At 39.3% G+C, this 13,643-nt stretch overlaps 1 protein-coding gene across 4 annotated transcripts in view; it reads right to left on the bottom strand.

Moving 5' to 3' along the window:
- LOC127659352 (cordon-bleu protein-like 1) overlaps window positions 1–13,643 on the bottom strand; it is an 85,329-nt gene that overhangs the window by 13,966 nt on the left and 57,720 nt on the right. For all 4 annotated transcript variants that reach the window (XM_052149132.1, XM_052149131.1, XM_052149133.1 and 1 more), the window contains 5 exons: window positions 12,182–12,407; window positions 11,976–12,026; window positions 11,562–11,659; window positions 9,136–9,366; window positions 8,316–8,454 (listed from right to left, as the gene is read on the bottom strand). In XM_052149132.1, the coding sequence (XP_052005092.1) occupies window positions 8,316–8,454; window positions 9,136–9,366; window positions 11,562–11,659; window positions 11,976–12,026; window positions 12,182–12,407 (745 nt within the window). The remainder of the gene's footprint in view (window positions 1–8,315; window positions 8,455–9,135; window positions 9,367–11,561; window positions 11,660–11,975; window positions 12,027–12,181; window positions 12,408–13,643) is intronic.

Raw genomic sequence — 13,643 nt, 5'->3', positions numbered from 1 at the left:
AAATGGCAGCTCTACATGGGCACTACTCCTAACTTCAACATAAACTTGTATAACACCGGCACTGTAATAACTCAGGGATCTGAAACAAGTCTTGAAAAAATGTAATCAGATTTAGCTGAACTCAAAACATTAGAAAACAGAGAGAAAGCTGCTCTCTGTTACCCTGATATCACAGCATCACCAGAACAACAGTTGCACTCACAGGCCACAGTCCTTCTCCCTCAGGCCAGTGCCGGACTACAGTTTCTGTAGTGTCTCCCAATGCTCGAAATGGAGATCACGGAGTTCAGAGAGAATAAACTCTATGACACTGACACCACAGTAGCTGAAAGATGAACTGAGGTTGTTTAAGGAAGAAAACAAAAACTAGAATCCAATATAACTCAAACTAAACCTGACTCTAAATGATCATAATGAAACAATCATTAAAATAAAAAGGAGGTGTGAGCCACAGACTCACGCAGCAACTGTCCTACCTGACCCAGAACAAAACAGGACATGTGTTCACTGCCAGAATGGAGAGGTTAAAAGTGAGATGCACTTTCTCCTCCACTGTGGAAAATATAAATTAATTAGAAACACATTCTTCACAAAATGCACTGAATCTATCCCTGAAATATGTGAACTGCCTGAAACTGAACAAATTCAAATTATTATTATTATTATATATTTTATTTATAGGTGCCTTACGTAACACTCAAGGACACCTTACAATAAAACAATCAACATTAAACAAAAAACAATCATTATTACAGACTGAATACAAGCATAAAGGCAATCACATAAAAGCCTGCCTAAATAGATGGGTCTTAAGGCGAGATTTAAAAACCAGAAATCATATTAGGAGAAAGAGCACATGCCACTACAGCTGCTAAATATGTCACACTCTGCCATAACCTGAGAGAACGAACTCTGAGATTATTTATTATTTCATTATATATACTGCATATTACTGTGTATCAGTTACATGATATTTAAAATATTTATATACAATGCATTTGATTATTTGTTTGTTAATTACTCTTTTTTATATATCCACACAGTTTAAATCTGTTGATTAATGTTATACACATGTTTCTGCTCTGTTTGATTTGATTAAAACTTGTGCTTTGGCAACACGGTTACATACAATCATGGCAATAAAGCAATTGAAAAATACTGAATTGAAATTGAGCGAGAGAGAGAGAGAGAGGGGGGGAGCGAGCAGCAGAGGAGAAGATAAGTTGCAGAACAACATGCAGAGATTCTCACGCGCCCCCTTCTGGTGAGTCTGCAGGAAGAGAGTCATGCTATTACTGAGATAAATGAGGCTCTGCTGTCAGAACTAATGATACAAGCAGATAAAATCATACTGTGTATGTGTGTTTTTCTTTGCAGTAATTCCCACGGCACACTCACTCCAACCGAGATCACAGTGCTGCTCCAAATTCTAGCCGATTCGTTTAATGTTGTGTACAAGGACTAGTGAAACTGAGCGCAAGCGGTTCGTTAAGACAAATTATTTTGAGCTTATGGCAATGGTGTGGACACGAAAACAAAAAGGAAAACTAGATATTTACACACAAAAGATCAAAGCAGGCTAGCTGAGAGAGAGAGAGAGAGAGAGAGAGAGAGAGAGAATTTGAATTTAAAATGATTTTATCATTTCATACAATCCAAACAGAGCAAATCATTACACAACACCTTAACAGATACATAACAAATAAAGGGGAGAAAAAAGTACACATACAATTTCATTATAGCTCCAATTAAATAAAAAGCTTTCATAATCCTCTATCAAAAAAAAAAAAATATATATATATATATATATATCTCAATCAGAACTCTTCCTTTCACCAGGTTTTTAAACACTGCCACCACACTTTGTCCATTTCTCCCCTCTATTTTATTTTTCCTACTTAAGTACATGGAACATTTCTGCTTACCAAACGGCTTTTTGATCTATGAGATGCCTTATATCGAGAACAAAAAAATAAAAATAATAATCTTAAGAGGAAAAAAACCTCAACAGACTTTTCAAAAAAGTCCCTCAGAACCATAAAAAAGTCACAACCTCAAACCCTCAAAACAATGAAAAATGGTTTCTCTTATCCCACAAATGGGGCACACATTGGATACACTTGGATTTCTTACATTAACAGCAACTGAACTGTGTACAATTCTCCACTGAATGTCACTTGTTGATTTTGATAAAGGTGGTTTGTATAAGATTCTCCAGACTGGTTTTATTTAATTGTAAACACCCAATTTTTCTCTCCACACTGTATCGGCTCTCCCCTTTAATAATTATTTATTTAACACTTTTACACAACAATAACTTGCTCTCTACTTCATACAAACTCAAATCCTCAAGTCCCTTTAAATTCAAAAGAGAGAGAAAGAGAGAGAGATTGAGAAAAAGAGAGAGACTGACAGACAAATAAACACATAAATAGATAGACAGTTAGATAGACAGACAACCAGACAAATAGATGGAAAGACAGACAGACAGACAGACAGACAGACAGACAGACAGATAGATAGATATACACAGTATATACAGACAGACAGACAGACAGACAGACAGACAGACAGACAGACAGACAGATAGATAGATAGATAGATAGATAGATAGATAGATAGATAGATAGATAGATAGATAGATAGATAGATAAGCAAACTATAGTTTTGGCATGACACAAGTAATTTTTCCAACAATTCTTTACAGACAGATTGTTTCACCTTTATAGGTTCATAATGTTATTTTGGGGGTCTAGTAGAACAGGTTTACATGCTTTAATGTAAAAAAAAAAAAAAAAACATTTTTCCTCATACTGTACATTGATGCAGCACCCTTTTCACCCTCTGTCTGAAACAATCTGTTGTAGCTCCTGTCTCTTTAAAGCTTCCCTTTCTGAAAAGCCCAGTCTGCTATGATTGGTCAGCTGGCCCAATCTGTTGTGATTGGTCAACCGCTTAGAGCACGTGTCGGAAATGTAACGGCCCTTACCATAACCGAAGTAGCCCTTATGCAGGAATTATGCATAGCTCATGGAAGTAATGGCTGGACAACAAACAAAGCTAAAGGTAAAGAAAAGGTAAAATCCCCAAAAGCATAATAGGGCTTCTTTAATTGACTATATCACAATTCCAGTGGGTCAGAAGTTTACATACACTAAGTTAACTGTGCCTTTAAGCAGCTTGGAAAATTGAAAATGATGTCAAGCCTTTAGGCAATTAGCCAATTAGCTTCTGACAGGCTAATTGCCTAATTTGAGTCAATTGGAGGTGTACCAGTAGATGTATTTTAAGGCCTACCTTAAATCAAAATCAATGCCTCTTTGCTTGACATCATGTGAAAATCTAAATAAAACAGCCAAGACCTCTGAAAAGAACTGTGGAACTCCACAAGTCTGGTTCATCCTTGGGAGAAATTTCCAAATGCCAATACAATACAAACAATAGTACACAAGTATAAACACCACAAGACCACACAGCCTTCATACTTCTCAGGAAGGACGTGCATTCCGTCTCTCAAAATTGAACATAGTTTGGAGCGAAAAGTGCAAATCAATCCCCTAACAACACTAAAGGACCTTGTGAAGATGCTGGAGGAAACAGGTTGACAAGTATCTATATCCACAGTAAAACGAGTCCTATATCGACATAACCTGTAAGGCTACTCGGCAAGGAAAATGCCACTGAAGAAATGTCCTCTGGTCTGACGAAACAAAATTTGAACAGTTTGGCCATAATGTCCATCGTTATGTTTGGAGAAAAACGGGTGAGGCTTGCAAGCCGAAGAACACCATCCCAACCATAAAGCATGGTTTGCGTGATATGAGCGTGAAGGGATCATCTTTGTTCCGCAACTGCTTTCGGGTCCTTGAATAACTTATAATGTAAGAGTAAGTGCAGCCGGTGGACTTTCTGGTGCCCTCCTAGAAGATGGTGCCCCCCTAGCGAGTTGGTGCCCTACGCAGACTGCGTAGCATGCTTATAGTGAGTGGCGGTATTGTTCACAGGCAACGTCAATGCACAAGAGTTGGAGAATCCAATATCAGTTCTTACTCAGAACAGGTTCCGTAAAATATAAATAAATAAAAGAAACTGAGACTGAATGATTTTCATGATGTTTGGTTCAGTTAAACTTTTTTTTAATGGAACATTGTAATAAAATACTCTCATAAACACTCCGTTTCCTGGATCACAATCCAGTGTTGGTGATGTACTAATATTGAATCTGTAGCATCAAAAGACATTATTTGTTTGAGTTTTGAGTTTGCAGTCTAAAGTAAACATGATCAGAAATTAACACTAGCCATTGTGAGATAATACAAAGACAATTAATCAACATTACATCTGTACTTTGTGTCATCTTCGCTGGTTACATGCACCAGCAAACACACAGCATTATCAGTGCAGTCTAAATCATGAACGAATGACTCGGTTTCAATGAGACTCTTCTATGGGGGCCTGGGTAGCTCAGTGGTAAAAGATGCTGGCTACCACCCCTGGAGTTTGCTAGTTTGTTAGGGCATGCTGAATGACACCAGCCAGGCCTCCTAAGCAACCAAATTGGCCCGGTTGCTAGGGAGGATAGAGTCACATGGGATAACGTCCTCCTGGTCACTATAATGTGGATCTTTCTCGGTGGGGCGCGTGGTGAGTCGAGCATGGATGCCGCAGTGGATGCCGTAAATCCTCCACACGCGTTATGTCTCCGTGGCGACGCGCTCACGTGATAAGATGCATGGGTTGACGGTCTCAGACGTGGAGGAAGCTGGGATTTGTCCTCCGCCACCCGGGTTGAGGCGAATCACTACGTGACCACGAGGACTTAAAAGAACATTGGGAAATGGGCATGCTAAATTGACTAAAAGACTCAAAAGACCTAGAATCACACACAGAAATAGTCGGAGCATCACCAAATGGAATTGCAATGGAACAGAATTCCTGTATACTCACCCCGACTCGCATTGGTCAGACAAACAGATAGTGCCGCCCCAAAGTCATGGCATTGGTTGCTTTGCCGGGCTGAACGGAATGCTTAAACAAACTGAGCGCCACAGAGATACACTTTTTGTGTAAAACAACATGAATGGTTTACGTTAAGTTGTCTCTGGATATTATGCTGAGATAGCTGGTATAAAATTGTTAAGCGGACATGATCTTAGACATAGAATAGTTAAATGCCTTATGATTCTGATCATTAGGGAGCAAGAATTCAGGGTGAAAGCTTTTGCAATCACGTCTGCTCTCATAACACATCTGATGAAATATCAAAGCTCTGTTTACACCCTGGAGAAACACATTCTCACACACACACGCCCACACCCCATGGATGTGGCCCATTTGCAACCATGTGCCTGTATGTGTGTGAGTAACAGTCTAATTAATTCAGCTGCAAACATTTAAAACCACAGTCTTACATCCAGTAAATTCTCACCAGCCCAGTCACCACCAAACTCAAGCAGACTTCAGCTCTGTACTAAAACCTAGTGAGCTGCCTAGATACCTATTGCCAACATAGGCAGCTGCCTTCTTAAGCGCTCTTCACCCCAAACGTGGTTTTGCATCCGTACATGGTTTTAATTATTTTTATGTAAACATGCACTAGACGGACACCTCTCACAACAGTCTAATGGAGGACCGGCAGGTTTTTTAAGACAGTGTCAAGACTTTTTGTAGTGGAATTATATGTTCGTGTGAATGGCTGTTTGTGCATCATCCTAACCATCATGGAACCTCATAACCGATTGATTTGCAGCGCTCTACACAAACAGTGTCCCTCACGTGAAGCACAAGGGGGACTCGAACCACAATTGATTTCAATATGTGAGTTTTCCATTATCATGCTGCTTAGCTAACGACATTTTAGTCCATTTATGTTTTTAATTACATTTAAATATTTTATATTGCTACTTTTTAGCACTGAATGAAATAGGTTTATTTATTATCAAAATGTATCTTAATTTGTCAGTCTTCTTGAATCTATTTTTTCCACTGAAGCCATCGCAATGTATTCTAGGATTTCCTTCTCTGTGAAAGATCCGGGTGATGCTGCCGTAGTATTTGGCCAACACGAGGGATTTTACAAGGCACCATAAAAATACCGCCTACCTTTTGGAACAATCTTCATACCTCTAAAAGCTGCCTAGGTAGGTAGGTAGTCTACATCTAATCTGTTTCACTGCAGAGTGAAGTTCCAATTCAGAGTCTAAGTTGTGGGTTACAATCTGGGTGACCTTTTACCTGGAGACTGAAAGTACTTTGCTCTCTTGGAAGAGCAAATCAAACAAGTGTTGTATCTGTTCAACCACTAGGCGGTGACAAAACATACAAAAAGTGACAGTCAACACACACTGGTGCCTTTACGCTGCCCCCAAATGCCCACCTCCAGTACACCTCCCACTGTGTTTACATCCTGTTCAAAGTACAGCTGCTGTGGTCATTCAAGCTCTTTCTTGCTCAACAGATACAAAATCCTCTAAATTACGCTCTTAACATTTTCACCACCCACGTCAATTGGTTTAATATGTGTAATGCATGATGAAATGGACATTATATCACAATGTGATTTATTAGCTCAAATAAACTGTGGCTTTACAGTAGTAACGGTTGTATTTTGGCAGAAATGTTTTAGATTCATACTAAATATTTAATAAGGGGAACGATGAAGTCAATACTTCATGTACTATTTTTTATTACCTATGTTCCATTCTTTTTGTCCAATGAATTTCCGAGACTTTTCCAAGATATTAACAGGTGTTTGGAATTACTGGATGGATACGCATTAAAAAACAATAACAACAAAAAACAACCATTTTGGTTCAGAGCCATTTTGAATAATTTGTGAACTGTTTCAATAAATAAATGTTTTTGTTTAGTTTATAATTCATTTTATAATTAGTTTATAATTAAGACTCCAAAATGATTCACTGACAAATCAGACATCACTATGGCTTTGCATTTCACTCTACAATAAAAGGGCAATATTTAGCCAATCAAATATTTTAGAGCAGACAAAAACAAGACAAAGTGTAGAGCGGAGGGTGGCGGGGCGCGTGAGGGATAAAGGCGTCTGGTGACGATAGTTAGAGAGAGAGAGATTACAGGCAGCTGCCCTGTATGTGTTTATGTTTTTGTTTAAGTTTATCATTAAACTTTATTTATATTGTCAAGCCAGTTCTCGCCTCCTCCTTGCCCATCTTAACCCCCTTACATTGGTGCCGAAACCTGGGAAGGAGGAGGGATGCCCATCGCAGAGTCCTCGACACTGCCGTCCACCAAGGGGAGCACCGCTGTCATCCGCCGGGTGACGGAGTAGCCCTAATGCCCGGACGCGGGGAACTCGCCGACCACCTGGAGTGATGGATGCCAGGGGTGGAAGAGTGCCCTGCCGTCCCCCAGAAAGGCAGAGGGGTCTAGAGAAGACCGCCGTCCCTGAGGGGAGGAGGGAAGAGACTAGTAGAGACTAGAAGAGACGGTAGGGCCGCTGCCAGGGGTGAAGGAGTGTCCCCACGGGTCGCCGGAAACACGGAGGGGCATTCTGTCCACTGGGGGTCAGATGTTTGACTCAAGTCCGCCCGGGGAGGAGCAGCTGTCGTCTGCCTAAGATTGTGGAGGAGTGATCGGGGACCACATGACGGCGCATCAGAGAACCGGTGAGTGAGCTGCTTCTCTCTCTCCTCTCTCTCTCTCTCTCTTCGCTCTGTGTTGGCCTTTTCCCTCGCCTATTTCGTTTTTTTGTTGTTGTTTTTGTTTTACCCCTCCTGTGTCCTCCCAGGTCGAGGAAGGCGGGGATGACCAGCCGGCAGACAGGGCACAAGGCATGCCCCTCCCCAGGGAAAGGGGCGGAGCTGGGCTGAAATTATGCTCGCCCTGTCCCCAATCATCCTGATGGGGCACGCGACTGATAAAGGCGGCCGGTGACGACAGTTCGAGAGAGAGAGAATTACAGGCAGCTGCCCTGTATGTGTTTATGTTTAAGTTTATCATTAAACTTTTCTTATATTGTCAAGCCGGTTCTCGCCTCCTCCTTGCCCATCTTAACCCCCTTACACAAATGTATACTCACTTCACAAATTCATTTATATAGATTTCCTTGATATTTCCAGGCCTGGAAAACACTATTTTAAAAGTCTTCCCTGATATTTCGAAGGGAACTTTGGCAGTTGCAACTATAGTTGTAAATATCTTACCGGATTTGGATGACCGTGCATGAAAACTGCCAACATTTTTAACCCAGGAAAAACTATGAAACATATGGTTGGTAAACATAAGAACATTTTGCAGTGTTCTGAGTAACATATATACAGAGCCTTCAAACTAACCTGCCAAGTCTTTTTCCTGTGTAACTTCATCATGAGGGGCGACGCTTGTCAAGGCGGGGGGCAGTGGGGCCTTCCGCTTGGTGGACGACTTCTTGAAGGACGACTCTGTCGAGGATCCGCGGCTCAAGGGGGCCGTATGCTTTGGAAAGCAGGCAGGGGGACAGCAATAAATATGACAGATCATTCCAAATATTTGACTGTGGAAAACGTAACTGCATTCCCTAATGACAAGTTGATGAAATGACTCAACCCAGCGAAGAGTTTACGCAGAAACAAAACAAATACTGTAAAAGCAAAGTTTAAACAATCGCTGTATTTGCAGAGTGCAGTTTATATGTACATTCAGTCTTGGTCTTTGAACTCCGGTCATGAAATAATAGCTTGTGTGGCCTCTTTTTTACCAATTGAAAGAGTTTCTTAATAAAGACCCACTTACATTACCAGTCAAAAGTTGACTGAATTTGTTTCTCGTGACATTAAAATACTTTTGATTTAAAGGCTTATGGTTAAATGCTTGAAATGGTTTCATTAAATGCTTAAAATTAGACATAAACGCTACGCTGCTAAATAAGGCAGAAATGCATCATAACAGTCTGTGAAAGGGGTCCATTATTATAATTATTAGTATTATTGTAATACATTATAAAAGATTTTAAGAGTGTTTGTGAGCAGCTGGGAGCACAGACATTTCAAAATAAGAGTACCCAACATATTTAGGCCTTATTTATAGTTAAAAGTCCCACTTTATGCACATTATACATTTTGAACCCCACTGTATGTTCAAATGTAATTATTAACTATAGCCCAACAGTTGACATACCTGGTTGCCATCAGGATGTGCTGGGGTTTGAGCGTTGCCTTGGTGATGACTGAGGTCCGTCGGCATGCTCTGTGACATCAAGCAAGGTGGTAACGGGGCTCTTCTCTTCTTTGGCGTGTCGGAGGGCATGGTGTTTGAATCGTACGTCGGCGAATAAGTACTTAAAGAACTCATACTGTCTGGCCTCTGTCTTCTGTGCACTGGCGATGCTGGTGCACTCACGGTCGTTGACTTCAAAGAGAGACAACCAATCACAAGTCAGCACACTCCAAACCAATGCCACAACCCCAATCACAGGCAAGTAAAGACTTTGCCAATTTGCAAAAAAACAAATATGACCACTGGTGCTCAGAGAATGTCTACAAAGTTACATAAACACACATGCCTTTGACCTCACCTTTAAAGGGATGGATAAAAAAACAATTTAAATTCTGTCTTCATTTACTCAACAAACCTTGTCATTCGAAACCTGTTTGATTTACTTTCTTCCATGGAATACAAAATGGAGAAGTTTAGCAGAATGTTGAAGCTAGTCTTGTTCATACAATGTTATCGAGGGCTGTCAAGCTTCAAAAGTGACAAAAAGCACCACAATAGCAATCATATAACGACATATCAGTCTGATAATCTTCCCTTTGGAATCGCTCTAATCTCATTCACAATCGCACATATGGGTCATTGACAAATATAGTTGTTCATGATAAATATTTAAAACTCTAGTTCAAAACATGTGTCAAGTTTGTAGAAGTGTCATCTCTGTGTCCATGATGTTTTCATAGATTTTTGAAAAACATTTAGCCATTAGCATTTTCAAAAAAAAAAGAAAAAGAAAACAAAAAGGTATTAAATTACTTATACCTTAATCTCAATTAAGGTTTCAAACATAATTTGAAATGTTTATTTTTTATTTTTTAACCAAAATAATTTGAGTCTCAGATATCAAAAAGTTTTCTCAGGGTTACTCCATTTGGCAAGAACAAATATCAAAATTATATACACAGTCAGGTCCATAAATATTGGGACATCGACACAATTCTAATCTTTTTGGCTCTATACACCACCACAATGGATTTGAAATGAAACGAACAAGATGTGCTTTAACTGCAGACTTTCAGCTTTAATTTGAGGGTATTTACATCCAAATCAGGTGAACGGTGTAGGAATTACAACAGTTTGTATATGTGCCTCCCACTTTTTAAGGGACCAAAAGTAATGGGACAATTGTCTGCTCAGCTGTTCCATGGCCAGGTGTGTGTTATTCCCTCAATATCCCATTTATAAGGAGCAGATAAAAGGTCCAGAGTTCATTTCAAGTGTGCTATTTGCATTTGGAATCTGTTGCTGTCAACTCTCAATATGAGATCCATATATGACCGGTCATACATATATATATATATATATATATACTACTACGGTCAATATTTTGAAACACTGAAATGTTTCTCATGATCTTAAAAATCTTTTGATCTGAAGGCGTAAATGTTCGAAAATATTTTTTGTAGACAAAAATATAATTGTGCCAACATATAAATGTTTTGAATTATAAAACTTAAAAAAAAATGTTTTGGAAATGGATGACTTGGACCAAATAATTAAGAAAAGCAGCCAATAAGTGCCCAACATAGATGGGAACTCCTTCAATACTGTTTAAAAATCATCCCAGGGTGATTCCTCAAGAAGTTGGTTGAGAAAATGTCAAGAGTACATTTCTGAAAATTCTAGGTAAAGAGTGACTACTTTGAAGATGCTAAAATATAACACAGTTTTGATCTAATTTTGATTTTGTTTAGTCACAACATAATTCCCATAGTTCAATTTATGTTATTATAGTTTATATATATATACTGTATAAAAATACTCAAATCAGCTCATCTGCCACCAACAATCATGCCATGCTCTAAATCACTGAGATCACATATTTCCACCATTCTGATGGTTGATGTGAACATTAACTGAAGCTCCTGACCCGATATGCATGATTTTATGCACTGATGCCACACGATTGACTGATTAGATAATCGCATGGATGGTTGTTGGTGCCAGATGGACAGGTTTGAGTATTTCTGTAACTGCTGATCTCCAGGGATTTTTAAGTTTGGTGCTGTTTTGGCGGCATGAGGGGGACCTACACAATATTAGGCAGGTGGTTTTAATGTTGTGGCTGAACGGTGTATATATATATATATATATATATATATATATATAAATATAAATCGTTACACCACCTGACTTTGATTTGCTGAACAAATGTTTTTCAAATATTAATCATATTTTATAACAAAATTGCATCACTGCTTTTTTTAAACAAATAATGGTAACACTTTACAATAAGGTTTCATTTATTAACATTAGTTAATGCATTAATTATCATGTACAAACAATGAACAATATATTTTGTTTGAGACATATAAGATCCCATTACTCACCTGTTCTGATAGTTTCTTACTTCCTTTTCTAAATAAGCCGAACAGTCCTTTATTTTCCTTCTCCTTCTGTATTTTGTCTTTTCCACGATGAATTATTTCTGTAGTTTAATGCAGTTAGGGATGTGTATTGTAGTTAGACATGCTTAAAATGAATAAAGGTGCTTAAAGGAATAGTTAAACCAAACAACTCACCCTAAATAATGACAAAAGGAGAATGTTCGAAGAATCTTATATACATACATGTATACAAATTCTTAAAAAATTCTCCTTTGATGTTCCACAGGAAAACAACAACAACAACAACAACAACACATAGGATTGGAACAATGTGAAGGTGAGTAAATAAAAACTAATTTCATTACTGGGTGAGCTACTCCTTAAAAATGGAAAACTTTATATGTTTAGGTCACTCACCTGAGCGAGTAGGAGATGGTGGAAGACTTCCAGGACTTCCAGGGGTAATAACTGTGTTAAAAAAATAAATAAAGATTGCAATATATTATAAACACTTTAGATATGAAATACAGAGTATCTCAATGTCACCTTATGAAAACCGGTCATGCATGATTTAATAAGAGTTATTTTAATGTGCTTGGTACAAACATTCAGTGGGTTCTGACCTTTGGTGTCTTTTGCATAAACTTCCCTAAGGCCATAGTCATTGAGGGAGCTGCTCAGGTCCAAAGTGTCTTCAGAATGGACATTTCGCAATAAAACTGTGGTGTACACATCAAATTCACATTTCTCGCAGATAGCGGGCAGCAGTTCTCGTAGAGGAACCCGTGGACTCACCCTGAGAATAGTTTTCTGTGTTTTCCTGTAGTTTATCACTAGTCGTACTGTTGCCTAAAAGAGAGGAGAGGTCAAATTTAGTAAGAGAGAGAGAGCACTGCAAGAGAGCGAGTGGCTCCATTGCTGCTTTTAGTCTATATTTATTCCTTTTAAGGTCATCAATATGCTAGTGTACTTACAAATGCTGACACAATTAGCATTCAAGCATTCAAAACCAGCTGTCTCTCTATTCCGGCTTGACAGACCAAGGCACAGTCATGACGACACAAAGTGCCTGAGAAACTGTCGTCCAATCAAATGCTTTATGGAACGAGAACACTCCCTCCCCTAGCGTGTCTGGCTGTGTTCTAACTGGTGCTGATCATGCCTTTGCAGGGTACTTCGAATGGAGCACAACCCACGCTGTAGGGTCAATTCCAAACAGATTTCACGATAACAATCGCTTACATTTTTACAACCTAACCTTCTGAATCTCTCACAATGGAGGGTAATTGTCTTCGTATGGAATAGGGCATAGGAATGATAACTTCTAAATAAGACACGCTGATGCCGAAGCCTGACGAAAGGAAACTCGTTGGAGCTTTTTTTATATTTTTCTGCAGATGGAGGTTTCTAGAATATATCGCTCAAGTGTTCATTATTCTTTATGCTTAGTGTATTGTACTTCACTCAGAAATTCATCACAAGACAGTCGGTCATAACTTCTGTTTCATGGCGACTTCAAATAATAATTCCTTACATTTATATAGCGCTTTTCTAGGCACTCAAAGCACTTTCCATAACATATGGATGATGCGACGGCAGCCATAGTGCACCAGAACGCCCACCAGCTATTGGTGGGGAGGAGAGAGTAGAGTGATGTAGCCAATTCAGGGATGGAGATTAATACGAGGCCATGATAGATAGGGGCCAATGGGGTGAATTTGGCCAGGACACCAGGGTTACACCCCTACTCCTTACGAGAAGTCTCCTGGGATTTTTAATGACCACAGAGAGTCAGGACCTCAGTTTAACATCTCATCCAAAGGATGGTGCCTTTTTACAGTATAGTGTCCCCGTCACTATATTGGGGCATTAGGACCTACTGGCCTCCCTAATACCACTTCCAGCATCAACCTTGGATTTCCCCAGGAGGTCTCCCATCCAGGTACTGGCCAGGCTCAACCCTGCTTGGCTTTAGTGGGCAACCAGGCAAGAGATGCAGGGTGATATGGCTGCCTAAAGTTCACGGCAAAAGTTTGTTATAAATGTAGCATTGTACGTATCTTTTATAGAGAATGCAATCCAATG

Source organism: Xyrauchen texanus, chromosome 18 (assembly GCF_025860055.1).
Source record: "Xyrauchen texanus isolate HMW12.3.18 chromosome 18, RBS_HiC_50CHRs, whole genome shotgun sequence".
NCBI lineage: Eukaryota > Metazoa > Chordata > Actinopteri > Cypriniformes > Catostomidae > Xyrauchen > Xyrauchen texanus.
The sequence above is the reverse complement of the archived record's forward strand: the minus strand, read 5'-3'. Positions and strand labels throughout refer to the sequence as shown.